Source organism: Chinchilla lanigera, unplaced genomic scaffold, assembly GCF_000276665.1.
Source record: "Chinchilla lanigera isolate Chin_1 unplaced genomic scaffold, ChiLan1.0 scaffold00066, whole genome shotgun sequence".
Taxonomy (NCBI): Eukaryota; Metazoa; Chordata; class Mammalia; order Rodentia; family Chinchillidae; genus Chinchilla; species Chinchilla lanigera.
The window spans coordinates 5,622,920-5,650,885 of NW_004955467.1; the positions used below are offsets into that span (position 1 = coordinate 5,622,920).

General features: G+C 39.3%; 1 protein-coding gene across 6 annotated transcripts in view; it reads right to left on the reverse strand.

The window, feature by feature from the left end:
- Positions 1-27,966, reverse strand: part of Dnah9 (dynein, axonemal, heavy chain 9) — a 319,645-nt gene that overhangs the window by 265,420 nt on the left and 26,259 nt on the right. For all 6 annotated transcript variants that reach the window (XM_013522070.1, XM_005399351.1, XM_013522071.1 and 3 more), the window contains exons 7-15: positions 23,041-23,208; positions 20,778-20,894; positions 16,908-17,058; positions 16,137-16,251; positions 13,420-13,488; positions 11,761-11,887; positions 9,242-9,497; positions 7,885-8,126; positions 600-735 (exon numbers count right to left, since the gene is read on the reverse strand). In XM_013522070.1, coding sequence (XP_013377524.1) covers positions 600-735; positions 7,885-8,126; positions 9,242-9,497; positions 11,761-11,887; positions 13,420-13,488; positions 16,137-16,251; positions 16,908-17,058; positions 20,778-20,894; positions 23,041-23,208 — 1,381 coding nt within the window. The remainder of the gene's footprint in view (positions 1-599; positions 736-7,884; positions 8,127-9,241; positions 9,498-11,760; positions 11,888-13,419; positions 13,489-16,136; positions 16,252-16,907; positions 17,059-20,777; positions 20,895-23,040; positions 23,209-27,966) is intronic.

Sequence of the window (27,966 nt, forward strand, 5' to 3'; positions counted from 1 at the left end):
GCGCTTTTGCCGCTGAGCTAAATCCCCAGCCCCACTTATTTTGAATAGCTTCAAAGAATCCTCATACTTTCTAAACATTCTCTTTCCTTCTGAAAGCTACTTTCTAATTCTTGTCTGTCTTTTTCGCACAGAGAAAATATTTTTCTTCCACTTAACCTGACCTCCACAACTTGTCTGTGTTCCCAAAAGGCTACAGAAAAAAAGCACATGAAGTTTGTGGGCCCAGAATGGCCTTCTTCTCGCTGCGGAGTCCAGAGTGGAGGAGCCCTGGTTAGCAGCCGTGCTTTTCCCTGCTCCAGTTCACCCACTCCTCTCCTGGATCTTGACTTCGATTTAATTAACTTTTATGTTTTGGCTTTGGCTATGCGATTCACTATCTTAGAGCCTGGTTTGTCCACTTGAGTTTCAAAGAGTCAGAACCATTTTCTCTTTGTGAGATTCAGAAACTCAATACTTTTGCTGGTTTACTGTGTACCATTCACAAAATGTCCACAGCATTTTGGGCAAAACCACAACCCACACAATTGCATTTCTCTTCACCACAGATGCTACTGATGTTAACTTTCCAAAAGCAACCACACCCATAAACAACTCAGTACCAGTGTTTTCCAAAAGGTATTTGAGTGAGCAGTCGACGGCGAGAAATAATCCATTCTGCACCATGCCATCAATATAGTTGGCATAATTCTTCCAGATATTGGAGGCTGGGTCTGCTGAAAACAGACCCAGATTTTCCTACAAAAAAGAAGAAAAGGTATAGATCATGTGGAACAGCATGGAAGAACTGGTGTAAATGTTATTAATAGAAATGAGAACAATATCTATGAGAAACCTTCACGGGAAGAATTTGCTATTATGGATCGATTGAATCCAGTCTGTTTATTGGGTGTAGCCATGGACTGAAAGGAATGTAAAATTAGCCCCTGATGGAAATATGGTGCCCCATTCTGTTCCTGTAAAAGGAGGACTGGTCCACACTACCTTGTCAGAGGAATACTGATGTATGTAATGTGTGTGCACTTTGTAGATGCTGACTGATATACTGTAGTGGAAGCCACATTAGAGCAGATGGCAAGGTAAGCAGAGAAAGGAAGAGTGAGACTAAAGGATACTATGATTCAGGGTTCATGAGAAATTTAAGGTTCAAAGAAGTAAAGGTCGTCCTTAGAAATGAACTGAAATGTCTGTCTTAGGATAGGCATTTGATAATAACTAAATGTGTTTATCATATTGAGCAATTTAGAAAAACACATAGAGATAGGCAAATGTCTGTCTCTTTCCATCCTTCCTCCCCCATCTCTCCCCTCTTTCACTCTCCCCAACCCTCTTTCTTTTTCACATGCTACAGCTCTTGACCTGGAGGGTCCTTAGCATTACCATAGTAACAAGGTTTGGACTTCAAGGAGAAGGAGCCCAAATGTTCAGCAACAACAAGTACAAACATCTGATTTACTTTTCATCATTTTCATTATTCATACTTTTTACAGCAGCATTCCAATTATCTGATAGCTTCAGAGAAGGCAATAACTAATTTGTAGAAGTAAGTTTCCTAGATGACTCATGCTTATCCCCTTAGGAAACATTATGTTATAAATCTTCCTGAATTTAAACAATCTTGTGATCCTGCTTTTGGGTTTCATGATACCAAACATTTTTAAGAGGTATTACTAACACCTTTCCTTTCTAAGTAGATTTAAGAAATTTAATGACTTAATCTCCATCATCATTAAAATCATAGAGTGATGATGCAGAGTTGCTCATGAGTAGAAAGACGTGGCTGCCTATCTGCTTCTGCATTAAATAACTTAGTTTTTATGACTGTTTTATCTCCTTCCAGTTGTCAGACTATCAATATAACTGTCTTCATATTTCACCTTTGTTTGCTAGTTCAAATCTACAGTGGTCTAAAGAATAATTGGAATTTTCTGTGAAGTAAGAAGATATAGCTCTCATGGCCTCAAGACAAAAGAATGAGATTATATTTGCCCTTCTGTCACAAGCAATTAGAGTACTGGATATAGTATAAGAAATACTTGCTTTGGATGACTGAATAATAGGGATGTGATTCGTGAAAGAAGGGAAATATTCAAGGTGAATTTAAAAACCAGGTGGTTCTCTAGGTGAATGCACTTTCCAAAGCATGGATTATAGTTTAGCTAAAGCATCTCTCATGATAGACGGAGAAGACAGGAACTGGAGTTGTTCTCTCCAGTCTTTGACTGAACATTAGTTGTACATGTTCAAGGCAAGACTAGAAGATCGGGCTGAGAACAGTTTCATTCTACTCCGAGTAGGATGAATACAATAAAAACTTACCTAGGGCTACTAAGTGAAATGTAGTAAGTTAGGAAGGTCATAAAGTGCTGGGATATGTTAAAGTTTTGTGAGAAATGATGAAAAGGCCTTGCAGATAACCAGGAACTCAGGTCAGATATCACATTTTAGCACTAGATATGCACAATCCTCTAGTAAGTCCCCTTTAGACCTTCTCCCAGAAACCTTACAAATAGACCTCAGGAAGATCAAGGTGATCTACCAGGATCTACCACTGCCTGCTGAAACACAACCTCAGGCTCTTTACAGGAAACTATACACAGCTTCTCAAGTGGTATCCAACATGCTAGCACATAATTAAAAATTGCTAGATATGCAAAGAAATAGAAAAATGGAACTTTAGCCTAAAGACAGAACAGTCAACGGGAATAAACTCAGACAACTATCTGGTTAGGTCTCTATTTCATAGCTACCATACCAACACTACAGTGCCTACCTGTTAGACTTACTTTCTGGGAAATAATAACAATCTTTTGTCTCATTAAAAAAAATTAGAACATAACATTTTGGAATTAGCAGGCAAGAATACCATATTTGTAAAAACAAATAAACATGCAAAAAAAAAAAAACTCTCCCCAAATTTGTTAAAAGACAACAAACAAATAAACAAACAAAACAAACTCCAAGTAGGATGAATAGAATGAAAACTTAACTAGGCACATTATAGCTATTCTGGAAAAAAAGTCAAAGACTAAATGTCTATTAAAAGCAACCCAAGAGAAGGTAATGCACCACATACAAAGAAATACATGTGCAGCTTATGGCTGGCTTCTCATGAGAAACATTGGAGTCTTGAAGACAATGAAATTACTTGTGAAAGGAAAACAAAACTACATAGAGTTATAGTTGCAATGGAACTATCCTCTAAACTTAAAAGCAAAATGATGATATTGTTACATAAAAACTAAGAGAATATGTCATCAGCAAGCCAAAATTTCAAGACATACTAAAGAAATTTCTTCAGGCTGAAGAGAGATGACCCAAGATGGCAATTCAGACCCATACAAAGGAATAAGCAAGTTTGAAAATGGTAAACATGTGGGTAAATATAAAACACTATAAATAGGGTTCACCAAAAAAGGTATACACACTTCAGGAAAAGACTTATATAAGGTGCATGTTTTTCCCGTTTATCACCTGCGACTGTAGCTATGGGTGACCCTGCAGGATGTCGTATATCGCAGGTAAGCCCCCTACACTCCCAGCCCTTAGGGGAGGAATTGAAAATGCACATGCAGCAATCTCAGTGGACACTTTGACCAAGGTTACTCAAGCAGCACTTTACCATTCTTATAAATGTCTGGAAGTTACTGGCCACCACTTTGAGCACCTCTTATAAGTATAGAGGCCAAAGGTAACTTGTATTAATCTCATGATATTTCAATAAATTTAGTATTAAAATATTTATAGAAGATTTTCTTTTCCTGAGCATGCATACATTTTTGGTGGACTGTATTTCTTCTTAAAAATTTAATGCAGATGGTATTTTGATCAGAATTGCTTTAAATCTGCATAACAGTTTTGGGAGTATGGCCATTTTCACAATGTTGGTTTTTCTGATCCATGAACAAGGAATATCTTTCCATTTTCTGGAATCTTCTTCAATATCTTTTTTCAGAGTATTGTAATTTTCAATGTATAGATCTTTTACTTCTGCTGTTAGATTGATTCCTAGGTATTTCATTTTTGGATGCTATTGTGAAGGGTTTGGTTTCTCTAATTTCTCTCTCAGTGAGTTTGTTGTTTGTGTACAGGAGTGCTATTGATTTTTTTTTTTTTTTTTTTTTTGGTTTTTCTCCAGTACCGGGAACTGAACTCATGACCTTGCGCTTGCCAGGCAGGCGCTTTGCCACTGAGCTAAATCCCCAGCCCCCTATTGATTTTTAAATGTTGACTTTGTATCCAACTATGCTACTGAATTTGTTTATTAATTCTAGGGGTCTTTTGTTGGAATTTTTGGGGTCTTTCAGGTAAAGTCTCATGTAATGTCATCTGAGAATAATGATAATTTAAATTCTTCCTTTCCTATTGTTATTCCTTTTATTTCTCTCTCTTGTCTAATTGTTCTGGCTAATATTTCCAGAATATTGAAAAGGATTGGTGAGAGTAGACATCCTTGTCTAAAATTAAAAAATTAATGCAAAAGATATACTAATGCTGTACTGTGGGATTCAATATATACTGAAATAATAATATATAACATACTAATAGAGATATATAACATACTAATATCAGTTTATATCCTATACATATATCACATAACAATAATGTAACAGATGGGGTAAGGTGGTAAATTGAGCTACTTTTGCAAGGTTCCTACACTTCACAAGAGAACTCTAAGTAGATTGTGATAAGTTCAAAACACATACTTAAACCTAGAACAATCACTAGAGGTGTAATGCAAGAAGGCAATGGTGAAATGCCCATGGAGAAATTAAAGCAGAATACCAAAAATACAACTATTGAATGTGAAGTGGGAACAGAACAACTGAGGAACCACAAACCAAAACCACAAAAATCAAAAAGAAGCAAATAGAAAACAGGGATTAAAATGGTATAACTAAATCTTACCATACCAATGTTTATTTTGAATGTAAATAGTCTAAACATTCCAATTACAAGACAGACTTGTTAGACTGAGAAAATCAAATCTTTACTGCATGCTAATTATGAAGAGAAGAAATTTAAACACAAAGAAACAAATGGGTTGAATGTAAAATAGCAAATATGGACGATGCAAAAATAGGAAGGAATAATAAAACAGGAGGGAAAGGCTGTATTATTAGAAAACACAGACTTTGAGACCAAGGAATATTATTAGAAATAAAAATGGAATTTTAGGATGATATGGTCAACTCATCAAGAAGTTATGACCACTAAAAAGTGTTTGTTCCTGGTAACAGAGCCTTAAATACATGAAAAGAATTCATACAAAACTAAAGGGCAAAATTAAATAGACACATTCACAACTGTAGGTAAAGATTTTAATACCCTAATTTTAGTAATTGATGAAACAAAAATGTCCAAAAGATCAGAACAATACTATCAATTACTTTCAGTTAATTCACTTTTGTAGAACACTACACCCCACAATAGAACAACAGCACCACTGTTAAGTGTCCAAGAAATATTCAATAAGATAAGCCATATTCTAAGTTATAGAACAAGTCTCAATTCCAAGAGATGGAGATCTTATGAAATATCTTTTCTAACCACATGAAAATCAGATAGTGATTTCATTTGTGTGTTGAAAAGCCTTAAATAATCAATACCTTTCTAAAATGATCATTAAGTTAAAGAAATAATAACAGAAAGCATTTAAAATTAATGATCAAATTTGTGACATGAAACTAAAACACTATCTGAAAGAAACTTAGTACCTTCAGACTCCCGTAGTAAAAAGTAAGGTTTGTATCTTAAGAGACTTGGAAAAATGATAAGCAATTAGCTCTAAACTAACTAGAACAAAACAAGAAAAATAGAGAAATGAATGAGTTAAGAAAGATCAAGATAAATAGAAAAAACTAATAAAGATATTGTTGTTTGAAAAGATTTATAATTTTTTTGAATTCTTGCAAAAACTTGCATAAAATATTTTAGAAAATAGTAGCGAAAATACTTTCAAAGTCATTTTATAAGGTTGATGTAATCTTGACACCAGAGCCAGATAGGAACATCAAAAGAAAAAAAGAGATCAATGTAATTCATAAACATGCACAAAATCTTTTAAAATTAGCAAATCAAATTCTATAATATTTAATATAACCAGGTGGTTTATTTCAGAAATGCAAGGTTGATTTCACATATCTTAAGATCAATGCGGTCCATAACAAAATAACAAAGAACAATCAACCACTTCAAGAAATCCAAAAGAACCATTGATAAAATTTGGCATTCAATCACGATAAAATCTTTCAGTCAACTAGGAATAGAAGGGAACTTCTTGAATCTGATCATTGACATCTATTAAAACCTAACAGCAAATGCTATATTTAGTTGTGAATTATTAAATATTTCTCCAGCTGATTGGAATGAAGAATTTCCACTCTCACAACTTCAGCATTGGACTGGAGGTCCTAGCCAGAGCAATAAGGGAAGAAAAAGAAGTAAAAGCATAAAGAAGGGAAAGAAAGAAGCAAAATCATCTACTTTGCAAATGACATGATTATTTACACAGATAATAAAAAATCTACAAAATAGCTACTGTATCTAGCAAATTTAGAAGTACCACAGATCATATTATCAATATAAAAAATTAATTATACTTTTATACACCAGCTGATAGCATCTAGAAAGTAAAATAAACAAAACAATTCAATTTATAGTAGCACTACAAAACAGTAATAAATTTAACAAAAAAATTGCAAGACATCTACAGTAAAAACTATATAATGTTGCAAGGAAAAATTAGAGAGACCAAACTAAGTGAAGAGATATGGTATGCTCATGGATGGCTACATTTAATATTATTAAGAATTTCATTTTCTCCAAATTAATCTATCTATTTAACATAATCCCACTCAAAATCATACCTACTGTTTAAAGAAATTGGTAAATTATATATATGGCCTAGAGGGGTTAAATAATATATCACATTGAGAATTTGAAAGGCAAAATTTATCTTTCAAAGGCAAAATTTGGCCAGGTGTGGTGGTGCACACCTATAATCCCAGCACTTGGGAGGCTGAGCCAGAAGGACCACAAGTTCAAGACAAGCTTGGGCTACATAGTGAGTTCAAGGCCAGCCTGCACTACATAGTGAGACCATGTCTCAAAAACAAGACAAACAAACAAACAAACAAAAGCAGACAAAATTTGGGCAATTATCCCTTTCACTTAACTGCAGTTACCATTAGTGCTTTAGGCCTGACATTTTATTGTACTACAAATCACAGATAATCCATATATAACAATTGTAATTAATTCCTGACTTCTGGCATTAGTCAATGGGTCAAACCTTGCCCTGGCTATTTCAGTCAGATAGGAGCCAGTGGTCATTTATATCCTTTCCCATTGTTCATAAGGATGCTTTAGTCTTTATGATGGGATATGATGTTGCCCTAATTAAAGCAGAGCAGAAGCTTTATTACATGAAGTCTTTCCTTTTTTATCAAGTGCAGTTGGGTGCATGGTTCTTGTTCATCTCTTTAGGCTCTATAGTTAGATCATAAGAAAGATGCTAGAGGACTACAGAAGTGGTGTGGGAAATTTGGGGATGTGATGGTTAGACACATCACAAATTAGACACTGTCTAATTTATGATTCTGCCCTTGGCATCTCCTTAAATTATGTGGTAATTAAGTGATGCCACCATTAAGATCATGTTAATTTTGACACAATGATACCATAATGTAACTTTTCATTTCTCCCATCCCATTAGCTTTAGTTCTTTTGCTATCATTCTTGACTGCACAAGACCGAGCATCTGTTGGTTGTTCTAATTTTCAAATCACTTTTTGTACCCAAATACACTTCTTGGCTCTTTTCCTATATTCTCTGTACATTCTCTGTACATCTCTGTACTTCTGTATCTAAGAGACTGGTTATTACCTGAACAAGGGCATGAATTTTAAGGCCAGATTCCTTGATGAGACTGTAATATTTTTCAATTCGATCATGTTGGTCATCCAAAGAGAGAAGGCATTCCCTTTTCCCATCTTTTCTTTTAAATATTGGAGTTATCCATGTTTTCATGATGTTTTGAATCTCTTCCACATTGTCTTTAGTTTTCTGAATTCTTTGTTCAAGATCATGAATACCATTGGTGATTTGAATAACATAATCCCAAATTCCTGCTCCCACAAAAAAGGACAATTACTTGAAATACTTCATAATAGCATACTTAATGGACTTCTTGCTATAAGAGCTAGGAAGTTAATGCTTGCAGATTTTATGAGAATTTTCTACATAGGTTCCTTCATTATCATCAAAATTATTTCATTCCTTGTATTAACAAGCCAACCCTTACCATAATCCTGATTACAGAGAATTTCAGTAAGGATTACAGAGAAACAAAGGGGTAATGCTTAGAGACCAGTCACATAAGTGCTGGTACAGTTGCTAGGGAATAAAATTTTTACATTCAGACACCAGTGAAATTTGATGATCTTATATTGATTAATCAATTTTTGGCTCTTTCAACTTGTTAAATGTTAAGAACGTCATTCCCTCTGATACATAGAATAAAGTCCTAACTTGTTCAGTATATAGCATTCCAGAACATTTGAGTTGACTATGACTTTCTTTTCAAACTTTCACTTTTTGGAGGACTCATTTGATTTATTCTTCCTCCCCTGTAACTCTTCACACTTGATTTTTAACTCTATAGTGGCTTTTTTTTTTTTTAACCATGGCTAATCTTGTATGACTCAGGCTATACATATCCCTGTTTTCTCCACTAAGTAGGAGCACTGTGTGGGTAGAGATCGTGTCCGGGGTACCTTGTACCTCATATTCACCCTAAAGTCTGTCTCATAGTACTTGGCACATTAACCAATCAGTGAAAGCTCACCAAATTGAATTGGGGGGACACTAGGGATGTAAATGCCTCATTCCTTCCTCTAAAATATTTACAATCAAGTTAAGAAAACCAAATAACGATGATCACAGAGCAAGGGCCCTCATGCATACAGTGCCCATTCAGTGCTAGGAGCTGCAGGGAGTTTTATGCAACCTGAGCCTCTTAAAGTTCAGGCAGCAAAGTGTCTTAAATCTACCCATTATAACCCCCCACCAAAAAAGAAAGAAGAATAATTCTAACTGTGCTGACTTATCTACTAGGATGTGCATCTAAGTCTTATATTTCTAACTCAAATCAGATTACGAGGAAATAATGTGAGGTTCTATTAACTTCATTAGACCCCTGAGCCCCAGTGTTTCTTTCAGACTGCAGGTGGTGCCCTGTTACCTTCTGTTTTCCAGTTCAGCGTCTCCTCTGCAGCTTTCAGGCAGAGATCGATATTTTGCAGCTCTCCCTCCACTAATGGAAATTCCACCTCTAGCAGAGTTGTCATAACCTTGTTGTACCAATTTGCCATCAAATCCAACTTGGCCACAAGCTGCCGATAGAATTCCCTGGAGGATGACAAGGCTGCTGCTATCTCAGGGATGCGCTTCATGTCTCTAAGCTCAAGATAGCTCATTTCTTTCAGCACTGAAGTCAGCTGGAGGGAAGGATTGACATAGGTGGGTATGGTTCATGGAGGGTGAGAAAGTAACAACATCCATCATGGCCTGGGAAGTCCCTGGGGCTCAAAAACTTGCTAGGCTTCTTCTTAACCTCTGCTCCTATCCATGTCTTAAATCTAGTCTCCAAGAAAGAAAATCAAGTACTAGGTCGAAAGAAAATGACTCAGAAAGCAGCAAGTGACACTGACTCTGTAAATCACAAAAAAGGAGCAATAAGAGGGACTTCTAAGAAAGGAGACATCAGGGTTGCAGTGGAAGGCTCTGCCTCTCACTCTGGGGCATGCGGCTGTCCCACCCCAGCTCTCACTCCTATGCATCTGGGCCCATTCTCCATCGCTGGCAGGTCCCTCCTACTGAGAGTTAGGGCAAATGCTCACTTATTAATTATTAAGAATGGATGCAAAATAACTAATATGTTTATTCCAATTACATCCAATAACTAAGGATATTTCATCAAATTTAAATATGAATTATAAGAGTCACTATTAGTTTATGTCCAACTAAAGAAGAAAAAGTATGGTCTATTAAATTATAAACACATGCCAAATTTAAAAATGTAAATGTATAAAAAAATAGTTCATCTGGAATCAATGAAATACAGACTGATGAAATTGGAATTAAGTTTAAATGCCCAAAAAAGGGTATTAAGGAATTTAAATACATAATTTACATAAATGAAAGAAATCACTTAACCTATTCAATTCTTAGCTTGTTCCCAGAGAGGCGAATTTCTGATCAGTTTTCTCTTGACTGATCAGTGTGCTATTATTCATTATTAGTAGCACCGCTATAGCCACATTGCTTGAAGTTTATGTCAGGGTTGATCACAGACTTTTTTTGAATTGTTATAGTTATCACTTGACCCACACTGCTGTTAAGATGTTTATGCCTTTTTCTCCTCTCCCTTCTTTTCTCCGTCCTTTTGCTCTGATTGCCTACACCTATAATGTACCTACTATGTGCTACACATTGGGAAGATGGGGCACTTGCCCTCTGGATATATAGAGGAGGCTGGTGCCCCTTTAACAGTCTTATACTAAAGACTTTATTACTATATTATAATCTGAAACTATATTATGACAAGCAATGCATATATTCCTCTCTTTGGGTATTTAATATTCAATACTGCTTACATAGGATGCTGATGAAATTGCTCTAAGTAGTTAAGAGATTTAAATAATTATTCATGTCTTGCCAAAGTGAAAAAAACAGGTATTCTAACTATCTGTATTGACTTTGATTTTAGTGGGAGGAATTAACATTCTACTGAAAGTTTCTCCAAAGACACCAATATACTGTCAACAGTGCATTCCTAGAACACTTGCCACCAGGACACAAGTAGGTGATTGCTTTCAGTTCAGTGCAGTCTGAGAGCTATGCACTGATAGAGATTAGCCTTTGGTTATCACTTACCACAGTCCACACTAACCTCTTCCAGGGAGAGGAGGGGTCCTCAACTTCAGTGCTAGTAACATTTTCAGACAAGTTATTTTTTACTATGGGGCACCATCCAGAGCATCAGAAGAAGTTAGAAGCACCCTGTTATCAACCCATGAGATGCCATTGACACCCTCTCCAAGTTTGACAAACCAAAATGTTTCCAGGTAGACAAAATTACCTCCTCTCCCAGATAAAAGCCACCAGGTTATTACCAAAGCTACTCTGGAACTTATGCTATGTAATAAAGATAAAATTTGCTTGCTTAGACTCTGGCTGCCTTGAAGACAGGAACCAAGTTTTACATTTCCAGCATCTAATCAGTGATCTATGCATATCAGAAGTATTCAGCGTAGGTCTGGAGTGTTTGCCACTAAATGCTCAGTGATATTTGACCACGTTCTCCTAAGTCACCTAATGATGCCTCAGTCGACAATGGAGGACATGTACAACTTGGTTCCATAAGTCTATATCATCTATATCACCTTGTAGCTGTCCTAGTTCCTGTAATACTATGATGTTCACACAATGGCAAAGTTGCCTAGCAATGAATTTTTCAGAACTTGTACCTGCTGGTAAGTGACCTATGCCTGCATTTCCTATTGTACAAAATCAAAGCATATATATTGATCAACTCTAAAGAAAAACATGAACTTGAACAACTTAAGAAAATGTTGCATCTTAGGATTCATACCTCCAAAGAAAACCGGGTATAAATTCTTTTGAGCAGCTTTTGCATATTCTTATGAAGTGCTCTCTTGTTTTAGGACCCCAAAAGGAAGTGACTGCTACCCAACTGACCTGTGGGTTAAAGTTGACAGTGATCTGCTTTGTCTGAGGGTCACGTTGCAGAAGGGGTTGAAAGAGGTTGTACTGTGTCTTCTCTGACGCTGACTGACACCAGTCCTCATAAAGTCTTGTCTCATACCTGCAATGAGCAGAGACAAGTCCCGTTACAAATAGCTTCCCAGCGCCTCAACTCCTGGCCATGTTTCAAAATGTGAACTGAAGAAATTGTTAGTTACTGACTTCTGAAGCTGGCATCATTTACAACAATAAAAGAGATTGCATGTGATCTTTTGGGGGGATAAAGGAAGTGGTGATTAGTCTCAGTGAACACTGAGGAGGCTCCTGGATAACATTTCTCTCACATGCATCTTTATGTAGCTCACAGACATGCATCATTTATTCATTACATTGACTAAACACCTCCACTGGCTGGGCTTGGGGAATCAATCAATGAATAAATGCCTCACAGGAGATGCAGCTAAGGCTGAAGGCTACAGGAAAACCTCATCGTGATACAAGGTGGCATGCACCACCCTAGAAACTGTACAGGGCGTGAGGCATCTAAGGGCAGAGGTGGGAGCCTGGAGCATGAGAAGCAGAACGTCAGAGAAGCAGTGGCGTCATGTTTGCCTGAGGGGAGTAGAGGTGGGACAATAAGGAGGCAGTAGCATCTCCCTCAAAAGTAACAGCACCGTTGAAGGGTGACACTTCCTGACTGTGTGCTGTGAACAATGAGAGGACAGCAGTTCTGAGGCTGGAGGGGCGAGAGAGAGGCAAAGGCCACATCGAGTTTTCCTGTCACTAAGGAGAAAGGTTTCCTGCTGGTGGGGGATGTGGCTACATTATGGATTTGGCAACAGTGTGGGCCACCAGGGGCACAAAGCAATAGCAAGGAGGACACTCAGGAAACTGCTGCAGCAGATCAGGCCAGAGAAGACCCAATCTCCCACGAAGACGCTGGTGGTGAAAGCAAAGAGGAGGGAATCTGTGCGAAGCTCTCTGGGCTGTAAAAGGGGTAGAGCAGGGCTTACCCGGCAAGTACACGGGTTGATTTATCTAACACAGCACCTAACCAAATCAGAAGCAGAGTCATCCTATCTACTCTCCTGTCTCTTGAATCAGGAGAAAAAGCAAATGGCAGAGAGAGCAGGGAGGCCACAGGCTGTTTCTAGACCTTGAACTTTCAAACTTTCAAACTTTCTAGACTTGAACTTTCAAACTTTCAAAAGTGAAGAACTTTCAAGTAGGAACAATTATGAACCACTATAAAATTGTAGTTCTTATGCTTTCTCCATAAAAGGATGCAGAAGGCACTTTTCAGACTTTTCAGACTTACTGTTCAGCGCAGCGCTAACTGTTGGCCAGCTGCTGCTGTGATTTTCCGCGACGAGAATTGCTCGTCTGGTCCCGACACCTTTGAGGGCTTGTACCGCGCTCCCAGCAAAGCTACAGTGGAAAAGCGTTTGCGTCTAGAAGAGAATTGCTTTGCCTATAGACTTTGTGTGTGCAACCCAGAAATACTATCCTCACAAGTATGGAAGCTAGGTCATAAAACACACAGTGTCATTTCAGAGCTGCTAGGGAACCTGCCTGAACCGGGACAGCAAAAGCCATTGTGGGGGAGGGGTCTGCAAAGGCGGAATGAGCCAGTCAGTCCCAGAAGCTGCTTACTTTTCCAGCAATGATAGCATCTCTTCATATTGTTGTACCATTCGCTTTCCTTCAGCAGATTCCATACAACTGTCCGTACACAAGAGAAAGAATGACAATGACACAGAATCAGACGAAGTCAAAATAATGATTTGAGGAACAGACCGCAGCCTGTGAAGGCGCTATGGTTTCTGGGGCTGGTTTCCAAATGCCCCCGAACGGGAGCACGTTCTTTTTCCTGAGCATCCTCCTCGACCCACTAGAGGGCATCTGCACTTGCTAAAACTCAAGCAGCCCCACAGGGAACGAGGACGTTAAAACCTTCCCTGCTCGGGGCTCTGCCAACCTTTGGCCCAGTTGAGTTCATCACGTACAAGGTAGGCGAGGACCCTCAAAAACCTAAGCACAGGGGAAATCAGAATATTTAAAAATGCTAGATTTATACTTTTCCACCTTAAAGAAAAAACTATGATCTACATAACGTTATATATGTACACCTATAAAAGTATATATAATTTTATGTATGTGAATATATATGTATATAATAATATAGAGATAGTTAATTTCCTGTCTTGAAAATTTGTCTAAGGCAAGTGATAGGGGACATTGCCATTCCTTGAGATGTTATAAAAGTCCCACCCACCTTTCTCAATTTTTTGTATTAGGAGGAGATAAAGGCCAGAGGGTTCTCACATGGAGCATGTGGTGTCTCTTAGTGGGTCTGAGAAGTCACAGGAAATGGTACAGCCAGACTCTTTGTCACTTTCATTTCACTTCATGGCAAGGAATTCACATTTTAAGTGACCAACAAATATATATTACAGAGTACAGTACACATTTGGATTCATTGTGAAAACAAATGGGAATTTTCATGGGACTTATGGGGGCTGCCATGATGTGTCATCCATATACCCTCCTGGGACCAGGAATTCTAATCACCCTGAAGAACCCCCAAACCCAGTTCCACCCTGGTCAGCTGGCTGTAAATGCAGCATAGCTGCTTCCTTCCTTGAGAACAGCCTCAACCAAAGACAGCCACCTTGCTTAAGATTAAGTCACTTTCCAGGAAAACCCACAACCCAGGACTGGCTGATGTAGGGGCACAAGACAGTCAGTTAACTGACCCTGCACACCATCCCTTTTTCCTCTGTCCCTCATGGATGCTGTTCCTGAGAACATTTTTCTCATTTCCTGCAGGGACATCTCAGAGTTCCTGGATCCTGGGAACTAGATCTGTGATTGCTATGCAGTCCACATTCCTGAAAGCAGTCCACTTTCACATTTCTTTTTCCTTCTCCTTTAAGGAAATGTCTAAGAAGTGCGAGGGGTTGGCTCTACTCCCAGCCAAATTTTCTATGGCTGGGTATCCCCAGGAAGAGCTCTGGGCTGGGAGAGTGAAACTCAGATGATTTTTTCCAGTTCTCTGCCTCTGAAACCTTAGGCAAATAACTCCACTTCTCTACCCTTCATTTCTTCATCAGAAGAGTATAGAGCTTGCCTAGCAGGTGTTGCACGTGGTCACACCCTGGGTACACCTCTCCCAGAGACATGTAGAGTTAGATCTGTGCTGTTTGGAGAAAACAGAATGCTTAAGCATTTTAAAATTGCACATCCAACTTTAAAGTGCAGATTTAATATTTCTCTGCAACATGAAGGAGATAACTCCCACTGGGGTTGCTTTCCTAATTGGTGACACTCCAGTGGAGAAGTGACAGCCCCTCAATACCCTGCCCTGCCATCTCACACCCTTCTGCTCACATACCTTGCCCTGGCTTTATTATTTCCCAGCAGCCATAGCAGCCAAGAAACACTGTGTGAGGGAGCTCTGTAGAAGACCTCCCCAGAACTTGCAATCTCTGACTCAGTTTCCCCCAGAAAAGAATCCTATGGAGTAAAAGGGGTGAGTCTATGGTCAGTTAAGAGTTGTGATGTGCTTGTAGTCTTGGTGTTGGGCCTGAGGTTCTCTACAATCCTTCCTAATTCCAAAAACTTGTGATAACAATGGCCAGTTGTAATTCTTTGCTTTTGTTGTATTTCCCAAAGCCAGGTGTTTTTAAAAACAGGATCAAGTGTTTTGGAAAAAAGGGAGCAGAGAAAGTGTGTCTGTCCCTAGATGGTATTCCAAATATAATGTCCTAAACAACTCCTTCCACTCATGCCTAGCTGCTGAGAGGTCTCTAAGTATCTAGACTTCTAGACTTACCATGAAGCAGGCCCATGCCTTCTTATTCTGGTCACCATCAGAGTGATGGGGGAGTTTGCCAAGAAGCAGAACCTCAGCCCAGACCTGTTTCAGATTCAGTACGTGACAGGTGAGGGTCAGGCAGCTGTATCTTTAACAGGCTCCACCAGGCAGTCCTTACACTGCCCTTTACAAAACTCTGGCTTCCCCATTTTGCAGCAGCCTTGACAGCAAAGATATCCTTCATTTGAGAGAACACTGTGGAAGATCTCCCTAAAGCTTGCAGTCCTGGACTTGGTTTCCCCCAGAAATGAGGCCCAGAGAGCAAAAGGAGGTCAGCCCAAGTTCAGTTAGGCCTCAGTGACAAAGAAGGACTTGGTCTGGACCTCAGTTCAAACATACCAGTATATTTACTGCTTAGCCACTAGTCATCTAGCCCATTGCCAGATATGGGAAGAAATGAGGCTTGTTTTTATGCAGTACACAAGTGATCTGCATTTCTACACTCAAAGTACAGAGTGAGAACAAACCTGAAACTCAGCAGCAAGATACTCACGGATGTGTGATGCGCCTGAAGCTGCCAAAAGGACTCTGGATGCGCTGCCTCAGCTCCTGTGCCCAGCGGAGGCCCCCAGCCATGGCGGGCATATTCTTGTGCACTGGTGAAAACCCTGGATACACAGCACCACCAGCCTGAAGCAAGGCCATATTAGTTCCCCATGTCCCTCCACCCCACAATGATCTCCTGCCAGTTACCCTACGATTGCTGCATCGACCTCCAGACTAAAGTCACCCTGGGGCACATGGAGGAATCCCTGGGAGATCACCATGCTCTGTGAAAGTAAAAGAAGGAGTGACCCGGGGGCAAAGACATGAGTCTCCTCCTGAACCTTTCTAATTTAATTGATCAGAATTCCCCAGTCACAGGTATTTTTAGAAGCAGTGGCAGTGGAAGGAAGAGAAAATTTTGGGGGACATGTAAAAATCTACTGTGAATTGAGATTTGTTGAAGAGTAATCAGTGTGATAACACTGATCAGGGCTCAACTCATACATTATGCCAAGGTCACAATTGACCTGGGTGGTGAAAGGTTTACTGCTGTGGATAAGCTTGCCCATCTCAACCCTAAATACAGAGAAATCAACAGTTCAGTGAACCCTATAATTGCCCAAGATGGTCTGGAATTTCAAGCAAGAGGGTTGTACTTGCTTTTCTTGGAGAATGCCATAGATCTATATTTGCACATTTAACAAATGCAAGAGGGGTGCATGGCACCCTTCTCAAGTACAGAACAGCCCACATCAAATCCCCTGGCCACTGAATCTACCAAACTCTGCCTCCTTCTGGATATGCTGATTGTAGATTATCCTCACGGCATCTAGGTCTCTGTTGAACATTCTGATGAGGACAAGGTATTTATCTGACATATTCCGTGCTACCAAAGGTCTTTCGAGGAGGTTTCCTCCTATGTCTAGGAGCTGTAGAGAAAGAAAAGAAAAAGTCACAAATAAAATCTTTCCAAGGTTACACAAATCCTGTCTCCTGGTTTTTCTTTGCTATGGCCACCAGTGCAGGGGATAGAGGGCAAAACTGTAATTGCAGAACTTGGGCAATAATTACCGGCATGTGGATACTTATAATCTTTCCTGATCTCCTTTGCTTCCAAAGGAAAAGGACTCCTTCCTGTCTGCTGGGTCATTGACCAGCCTCTCTTCTCTTGTAACAATCTGAAGAAAAGGTCAACTAAAGATGGCAGAAAGGCTAAATTGAATTACATAATAAATACCTGAACCAGAAGGACAGCAGTGATAAAAGAACAGAACAGAACAGAACAGAACAGAACAGAACAGAACAGAAAGAAAAGAAAAGGAAAGGAAAGGAAAGGAAAGGAAAGGAAAGGAAAGGAAAGGAAAGGAAAGGAAAGAAAAGAAGTGAGCTGAGCACTGGGGAGAATTTGGAGGGCTGAAAGTTGAGATGGGAGCAAGAAATATATCCCAGGGAGCAGCTGCCAGGAGAATGGCAGTGGCTATGAGGATAATCTGAAAGGGCCCGCTTGGGCATTAAAAGCTGCCCTAGCCTTGGGATGTTTTTCAAAGCAGCAGAATTAAGATGTGAAATGGTTTTAATTACTTTTTCCTCCTGGATTGTGTTTCTCTGATTGTGATGCTACCTTGAGACTAGACCATGTAGGACCTCAGTTACATTAAAAATCCATCAATACACTGCTTCTAAATGTGTCTTCTGTCATCAAATTCTGTGTCTACTCCATGCTTCAAGTCAAAGATCGAAGGGACAGCCAGTCAGTGGGTGATCAAACCTGGTCTGCAATCTCAGCCATGTCTAAAGGTGGATACATGATGCAGGACATGTGTCTGCAGTTTACCATAATTATTCTCTGGCCCTTTGCAGAAAAACACTTGCCAGCCCTTGCATTAAGTCAGCAAGTACAAGAGATACAATGGCAAGATTACTTCCACATATCCTACAACCGGAAGCTGAGTAGACTTCATTTGTCTAAGACCTCATCCCTCCATGTTATCACCTTATTTCATGCTGGGCCATTCTTACTTTTATTCAATGCTGTTTAAAGGCTAAAGTAGGGGCAGAAGGAAAACACCAGGAGTTGTTTGGTGTTGGGCTCAGAATCTGAGATGGTCCCTGAAGACCTGGGTCTCTAGGCCTGTCATGGGGTATAACCAAGTATAGAAAAGAGTCAATTTTGGGGAGGGAGTATCCTAGATCAGATATTTCTCTGGTCAGACAGCTTCAATGATTTGCTTAATGAACTCAATGCAGTCGACACAGGTACAAAAAGCTTTCTACTGAAGGTTCTAACATCCTTTTCTCTTCAACAAAAATCACCAGGTCCTTAGTAGAAAGTAGTTCCTCCACAATGGAGGCATAAGAGATTAGGTCTTCACTGAGTCCCATGGCTCAAATCCTGTTGAGAAAGTGAATCATGTGGGTTGAAGATTCCTATGGCCAGGCAGCACTCTAACTCATGGGCTTTGACATGTACATACACTGGTTGGACCTCCCCTGCACGTACACTCAGTGGTGGGATGATCTTACCAGAGTAACAGGGATATCTCGGTTTAGGTAACCCCTCTGGCCAGCCTCTACTCCCTGAACCTGAGAAAGCACTTATTTACATGAACTTATATTCATTGAAACTTCCGCCTTCATTGAAAGAAGAAGGATTTTAGTTTCTTGGTGGGGTGGCTAAAGGAGGAAAGTAAAACAGGAATGGTCTGAATAGTTGTGGTTTTCCTACCAGTTCCCATAAGCTGACAAGGAGTTGAGAATGGAAGAGAAAAAATTTGCCTTTATGAGAACTCTTTGAGACTCTGTAGACAAAAGGTGCTCTTTTAGAGACCAGGCACCAAGTTGGAGTGGGCCCTCTCTTCTTTTGCCCACAGCCCTACTCTACCATAAAATTGTGAAAGATTCGAAATTTTAGAATCCATGGAGATATACTATTAGCATAAATGTGGATGTTTGCATACTGGGAACCACCCAAAGAGGTTATAGGGCTGCTTCAAACACCTTCCTGGGCAGATGAAATTTCCATGACAGACTGTGGCACATAACAGAGACACATAATTTCAAAGACAGAGCATTTTGGAACAGATGGAAGGCACCTGATGAGGACTGTTGGAAACCAAGTGCAGAGGAACTCATAACATGGGTGGGCTGCACGTTCTCAATGCAGGAATAGAGTTACAGCTTCCCAACCTCTTTGGTAGTGTCCCAATTAGTCATGACAGTTAACGGTATATAGAATCATTTTATAGACACATATAAGAACTTTTCTTGATGTTACTTGAAATGCTTGAAAAAGGAATAGTAGATGTCTTATTAAGTAGGCTATGGAACAGGAGGTGTTCATTAAAAGTTTTACACACGCACACACACAAACACACACACTCATTGGCAAATGAAACCGCATATATTTGGATTACTTAGCATTCTGCACTAGCATAGATTGATCCATCCAGGGTTTAAGCTTTTCCATAATTGTCCCACAAGTCACCCAGTATCTGTTTGAACATATTTACTGAGTGGAAACTTGACTTCTTATCAAGGAGGCCCATCTCATCTTAAACAGCTTTGACAGAAATCTCTTTCCTCTACTGAACCAACATTTGCCATCTGCCTTCTTGTAACTTCCTCCTGACTCTGATCCTTGAGGCTTTTTAGAATAAACCACTTCATACTTTACAGGAGGTTGCAGAAGACATGCTTCACCAAGCCCTCATGTCTCATGCCTCTGCATTCTCAGTTGTGCAGCTATTTATGCCCTCACTCATGTCCTACCTTCCCCACCATTGTTTTTGTGTTACATGATCTAAGCAAGACAGGGTAAGAGTGTATGTCTTAGTCTACTTACTAAAGCCTGAATCCTGCAGTCCACTACCTGGGGTGGGAGTTGGTGTCTCACCTCTGTGACAAAATACCCAATGAAGTAAACTTAAAAGGAGGAAAGATTTATTTTGGTTCATGAGTTCAGAGGCTTCCTTCTGTGGTGGTTGCCTGGTTTCATTTCCTGGGGCTGTGATGACGCCAAACACCATGAAAGGAAGTACATGGTAAGGCAAAGCTGCTCACGCCATGACAGCCAGGAAGCAAAGAGAAAAGAAGAGCAGAGGTTCCAACCGCCCCCTCAAGGACACGTCCCAGTGTTCACTTCCTTCCACTAGGCTCTACTTCTTAAAGGTTCTGCCAGCTCCCAGTGGTAACATGAGCTGGGGATCAAGCCTCCAACATAGGAGCTGGGGGGTAGCACTTAGGATCCAAAGCATGAGTCATGGTAAGTGGTTTGCTCCAGCTTGAATCAAACTAGGAACAATGTTTAAACAGCCATGGTACTGCAGAGCCAGAGTTTCAGGATACAGACCACAGTAGACATTTTCACTTTCAAAGCTTACCTTATTGATAAAGGCATAGCACCCTGAAAGAGCACTGCAGGATAAACTATTTTAAAAGAATTTGTACATTGTTATGCTTTCAGAAAAGTGTCAGTGGTCAGTCTAAGAAGCCCGGTGCTGCACACTCTCTTGCCATCATTTTCATTCCTCTCCACCAGAAAGAGAAAAATATTTACAGGAACAATATAGTTGGAATGTATCTCTACCATTCTCTGGTAAGAGTTGGGGAAATATTCAGCACAGGTGGCTCCTGCGCTACTTGTACAAACCTTAAAGGCATGCTCCAAGTCAGGTGTGTCATCCAAAGCTTGAATAAAGATGGTTCCCAATCTTTGGTCAAGATCTTCTACTTTCTGGTTAAATGTAAAGATGTCATTTTCAAATTCCTGAGGAAACACCACATTATACATGAGGAAAATACGATTTTCTGAAAACCAGTCCCAGGATGGTCTTTACTACCAATTTGTACTTAAATCACTCATACCAAAAATTTATTTTAATTCTCTAAAGTCCATCCTGGTATGACCTAGTGTTTACCCATGTAGAGAGCTACCCTGTTTCTGCAGCATTTTTACCTAAATACTCCAGGCAAGATGACGAAGTGAGTGAAATGTGATGCTGGCTCCCTGTCACTCCCCTTTCTGTGGCCCTCTCTCCCACTTCCTGAAGCCATTTTGTTTCCCTCACAGTGTCAGCTCCTATTACGGAGACACAACAGCCTAGCAGCGGGGCTATTCTAACATTACCTACTGGGCTTCCTCCCGGAAGTCAAAACCCCATTTTTAAGTGTGACTGAACTCATCTAGCCATTAGAAGGAAAGTTAGCTAATTAAGTAAATGTGTACTTTTTCTTCTCAATACACTTAATTGGTTGAGACAGCGTTGCTCTTAATTGGTTGAGATAGCCATTTCTCTGAACCTTGCTAAATTTAGTGAATAAAAACACAGAGCACCCAGTTAAGTTTGAATTTTAGATAAACAACGAATTGTGTTTCTACAAGTGTGTCCCAAATATTGTACTTTAAACTTGTCTCCCTGACTGCGTTTCTTTTCTTAGCATGCAGCAATTTTTAATGAAATTTCAACTCAAAACTTAGATTTGTATGATTATTATTTACAATTAGTGTTTTTACAAGAGTAATGTCTAGTTTTTAAAAAAGGAAAGTAGCAAAACATAGTACAGTTCTACCTGTCAAACCCATCCACACTGACACTGTGATGTTTCCTGATACTACCCTGCTCCCAGCATTGTGTATGGGATTTTGTTTTATTCTAGTAAATCGTTGCAAACCCATGGCATGTATCCTGCCTTGTAATGTACCTTTTTGTTTCAACTTTTGAAGTGTAGAACTTTTGGAAAGTGATACTTCCCTGGGTCTAGTCAACTAGGGTTCTTCTGGATATTTGAAGATATTCAGAGCAGATTCCTGCATAATTTCTTTCTCTGTTTTCTTCCTGTTCTCTTAAAATTTCTTCTCCTGTAATTCTGTATTTCTTTTTAGGGAATTCCATTGTCTGTTTCCATACTGACCCTTGTTCTGTTTTTCTCCTGTGCCTATTTTCCCCACAGGTCTTGGCTTTTGAAGGCTACAGGTGAGATGTGGGCTTTTTATTCCAATCCTGGAAAATGTTTCCTTGGCTTTTCTTCATCTTGAGGAGGTTTAACTTACCTTCCCTGACCACTAATAAACTTCTGCTACATGTGCCTGTCTTTCACTTAGCAACCTCTGCTCAAAGCTTAAAACTTTCTTTTCCATTTTATTGAAGTTTATTTGGTAAGTAAAAATTATATATGTTTGAGGTGTAGAACTTGATGTTTTGATAAATGGACATGGTGTGAAATAGTCACAACAATCAAGCTGATTAACACATCCATCACCTCACATGGTACCATTTCCTTCTTTAAGTGTGTATGTTTGAGGTAGAGTACTACCCTTAAAGTCTGTGCTCTTAACAGTTTTCAAATACACAGTACAGTATTGTTAAATGTCTTCACCGTGTTACACATTAGATCTCCACAGCTTCATCTTGCATAACTGCAGCTGTGTGCCCTTTGATTCACACCTCTGCATTTCCCTCTCCCTTTGGCCCTTGGCTACTCCCATCAACTTCTAATTTGGCTGTTTTAGAGTCCATATATAGGTGAAACCAGGTGGTATTTATCTTTTTATAACTGGCTTCTTTCATTTAGCTTAAATTTTTGAAGCTATATGGTGGTTCTAGCTTCCTTTATTGTCTCCAGCCCATCTCAGCGTCTCTGATTCCAGGTATCCTGATCTGGGGCAGGTAGTGGTTGGGAGAAACATTTTTTGATTTTTTTCTTAACAGAAAGAATAAGCAGAGTCTTTCTAATGACATAGGAATAATAAAAGATTTTCCCTGGAGCTCACAATAACTGACTAAAAAAAAAAACCACTGGGACTGCTGAGGCAAAGAAAATGCACAGGAATACACAAGTAAATCTCTAGACTTAGAGGCTAGAGGCCTCTGAGAAAGGAACAAAGCTCCTGATTTAGCCCTTTTAGGTCTTACCCTGCTGTGGGGGTCCAAGCAGTCATAGGAGCACTCAGAGAAAACCCTGTACATCTCTTGGAATTCCTTGTACATCTGGTGCACCTGCTGACTCAGGGCATTCCCCCTGAGGCCACTGAACTCAAGTTTTCCCAGTTTGTGGAAATCCAGTGCTGTCTTCAGAAGGTCCTGCGGAGGTAATTCACAAAAGAGTTAAAATGATAAAAACCATCAGCACAACAACTGTGGATGGCAAGTGCTAGAAATCATATGGGGGTGGTGGTTGCTTAGGAAAATGTGATGCCTGATTAGTTTCGTAACCTTATTATTAGATTGGATTGGTAAAAATAACTCCTGGTTAAACTCACCAACAAAGCAAAGAGAAAATGCAGATAAATGAGATTCACAGATTCCAAGGTAAATAAATGAAGAAACAAATAATGAAATGTATGCTTCAGTTTCTCTTAGTGTTCTCAAATAAAGTATAAAATTTAATAATGCAATCATTTACATGATTGGTGGCTTTGCTACTGACTTTTAGTTAAAAAGTCAGTTTCTAATGGGCCGTGTTATTTAGGTCTGGAATGACAGTTGTTTAGGAGACGTGGGTAGGAAAGCAGAGCCTCGGGAATTAAGGGCTAATCCAGAAAGTAACACCAGCCTTCTGAGCAACTCCATCTGCCAAGGACAAAAGTCTGCCAAGAGCCTCTGCCTAGTGAGCCATGTTGCCAGCTGGGCAACAGAGGGCAGTTACTTACCCTCTTGGTGTCTGCATTTCCTTATTTGTAATAAATTTTATGGTGTGGTTGTGAGAGCTAAGCAAACTAATGCAGGGTTTAGGCCAGTGCTGAGCGTGCAGTATGCATTACTGTCACTGTTGTGGATACGGCAGCACCCCAGTTGTGCTCAGGATTAAATGACAGGTGGATGACACAGCCCAGAAGCCTTGGGGAGGAGTCCCTTTCACATCTCTGGAAACCACTTCACCTATGAAGGCACAGGAGCCTCCTGAGCATGTCTAAAAGGACAGGTTGACTTTATCCCTTGTGAGTACCTGTCTAAAAGCACAAAACCTCCAAACCAAGATGTACTTCCTGTCAGGCATTTCAGGGTATGTATAGAAAAGATAAAAGTGAAGGTTACATTTGTGTCCTTTTGGCAAACATTTTGTGTAGACCCCTAGAAGGGGGTGCTCTACCCTGAAGAGATTGGAAGGGTGAGAAGAAGGTGAAGTATAACACCCGGTCCTGATATCACTGTGAGAAACTGCATGTGGTCACTGCCTGTTTGGCCCATCAAACTGACACAAAGCTGTGCATTTTCTTCCTTTCTCTGGGACATAAAGTCCGACAGTGGTGACAAAGACAGTAGAAGTGGGGGGACATGGCTGACTTTCCCCCAGCTTTACAGTAGATTAACACACAAACTTGGGTAGCCATCAACCAGTCCCCTTTGTGCTCAGCTATGTTGGGGCACAGCTGGTAGCAGGGACAGGGGGTGAGGAAAGAAGATGCCTGCCAAGAAGAGCATATGTACCAGAACCAGGGCTCTTATTGCCCTTGGTAAGGGATGAGGTAGTTGCCGTTTAAAAATACTAGAAGAAAACAGAGAAACAGTTGGAGACATCATTACAGACAAGAGGTTCTTTGTATAAGATCTTACTTCAAAACTACAGGACAGAAAAGCAAAAATAGACAAATGGGATAATACCAATTTCTTTCCTGCTCAGCAAAGAAAATGACAGATTGAAGAGGCAGCTTATAGAAAGGCAGGAAGTACTGTATTTGAGAACTGGTCATCTGACAAAGATTTACTATTAAAATATATAAGGAACTTAAAAATGCAATTAAAAAAAACAAAATAATCCAGTTAAACATTGGGGAAATGATACAAATGGATACCTCTTGAAAGAAGAAATTCAAGTGGCCACCACATTTCTGAAGAAAGGTACGCCTTCATTTGCCATCAGGGAAATACAAGGCAAAATCACAGTGAGACGTCATTTCACTTATTAGAATGACGAGTATAAAACAGACAAAAATAAAAATGCTGGTAAAGATGTGGAGAAAGGGAAATCTCATATACTATTGGTGGAAAAATAAGTACAGCCTCTATGTTAAACAGAGTGGGAATCTCCCACGAAACAAAAAGGCAGATCTACCATACGATGTAGTTATCTCATTTCTGGATATAGAGCCAAAGAAAATAATGAGTATATCAAAGAGAACCTGCATGCCCACGTTTGTTGCTGCAGTATTCGCATGAGCTAAGATATGGGACTAATATGGATGCCTATCGATGGATGAATGGATATGACATAAATAAAATATGACATAAATAAAGAAAGGTAAACTGTCATTTGTAACAAAATAGGTGGAACTACAGGGTATTATGTTGAGTGAAATAATTCAGATGCTGAGAAATATAGCACTTTTTCTTTCCTATGTGATTGTTAAAATAGTTGATCAGAATGTGTGATAGTGGTACTCAGAAGCTGCCGGAGTTGGGAAGTTAAATAATGGGTACCCAAACACAGCTATAGAGAAGTAGTATGTTCTACCATTCTGTACCCAAACACAGCTAGATAGAAGCAATATATTCCATCATTCTGTAGCACATGAGGTGCTGGAGCTCAGAATAACCTATATACTTTGCGAGCAACTAGAAGAGAACATAAAGGTTCCAAATATCAAGTGATGATAAGAACATAGAAACATGAATTAAACTAATTTGATCAGTGCATATTGCATAATGTATTGAATTATTATACTGTAGCCCATAAATATGTATAATTATTGCCTTTTAGTAAAAAAAAGTTTCTTAAAAAGTTAAGAAGGATGTATGTACTCTGTATTTGATCATTACACTCTGCATATCAAATTATCGCTCTGTTCCCCATAAATTTGTACAACTGAAATAATACTAATAAAATGCTTGCAAAAATATACACTAATCTTTACATACTGGGAAGAAAACAGAAATGAATTTTATTTAAATGAAATTGACTTCCACAGTAATTTAAATCTTTCATAAAGTACGTAGTTGTAATCCGTTTTACAGGAGAAAAAATATTTGTGTTGTGGAAGGTACCTTGGTATTCATTCGTCTCAATTGTGTGGATGTCAATTTCAGTTTGTAGGCAATATGTTCCTACCATTTTAAAAGACTGATGCATTCTGATATATTTGGTTACATCAGAAAATGAGATTGTAATTTAGATATGCTATTTTACTGCTCAGGAATATTTAAAGCATGGTCCTGGGTGGCCTCTGAAAGGTGTTTCATCCTCAATCTGACAGGGAAGTTACAGGTATTAAGGAGGTATGTAATCATTTTATTTTTGGATAAAGTCTAATTACTGAAAACAATGATATTTATATTGTTTTATCTAATTTACCAAACATATGGTGGGTGGATGACACCTTCATTTGTGACTTCCCTTTAATTCTTATCAAAAGCCCCTCATACTCCCCCACTATTCATTGTCTCCTTTGCTTTGGTTTTCTTCAGGGCTCATATCACTCTCTGGCATTATATTTTTTAACACTATGTTGTATTATTTGTTTATTTCTTGTTCATCTTTCCGAGTGGATTGTAAATGCCCCAGGGATGCTCCACTATCCTCAGTGCCTGGAAGAATGCTCTCGGCACTGGACAAACACTTACTACTGAATGAATGTGCGCACGCTCTTTGTGCTTTGACTTAGCTACAACATGTGCAGAAGCCGGCAAGGTGACAACGGACATAGGAATCAGGGCTTCTGTAGAGCAGCTGGCAAAAACAAGGAAAATTATATGGAGAAGAGATTTATAAAGCAAGGTTTTTCCATGTTGACAGGGTCAAAATAAGAAACTTCCAAGGTCCAATTTTGAGGGTAAAATGAAAGTAAATGAATGAATGAGAAAAAACAAATTTGATCTCAGTGTGTAAGTTGAACTTATGAAGTTGATGATATAGGATCATTGCAGCCTATAAATAAGAAAATTTCCTACGTAACTATCTAATGCCTAGACATGTCAATTGTAGAATGGGCTGCTGCAAGAGGGAGTGAGCTCTTTATCATGGGAGTAATTCTTCTATAAGCTGATGCATAGAGATAGCAGGAGAGGAATCTGAAGCAGGTAAGGGATTATCTCAGAACCATAGACACAGATTTATCGTACTGACCATGGCTTTATCTTTGATTCTTAAATTATTTAGAAGTCCTTTTTATTGTTTATTTAAAAGATCTTACAAAGCAGGTAAAAGGCAAATTTAAGCCATTAAGAGGCTTAAGCAATGTTTAAAAATATTCCTTTTTTATTCATCACAGTAGTAAACATATGAAATTCATTAGGCTATGTGCAGAATTAAAATTCCAACCTTTGGGCAAAGACATCTGGCTTGGCAAAAGACCCTGGGGTTGACTGCCAGGAAAACCTGATTTCAGATATTTCTGGTTCTGCCACTGTACTACTATGAGGCTTGCAGTGAGAAGATGTTTAGTTTTTCTCAGCTTACTTCCCTACCCCGTAAATAGGGACAATATTTAACCTGCCACAGGTTTTCCAGTTATATGGAAAGTGGCTTTGTAGAACTTCAATAAGTCAATTGTTTCTAATTAATTACGATCACCTTGATTGCTTAGATGAGCTTGGTATGTATTAGAAATATAATGGCTTATAGAGCGACCTTTTGGTGCTCCTTTGGAGACAGACAGAGTAAGGGGCCCCTGGTGGCTGACTGCATTGAATGGGTCCTATTTTTGTGAAAAACAGTGTAACATTTAATGGTGATGGTTGGGTGGAGGCACAAGGGAGGGTTCAGTGTGTGCTCTGGTCTTGGAGGTGAAGAATTAAAATCAGGAATAATGGCCAGCTCTAACAACAGCAATCCTGTACTCGGAGGAGGAGGTCACGCCATCCATCTGAAAAGAAATATCTTCAGAATTCATTAAGGGAAAGCAC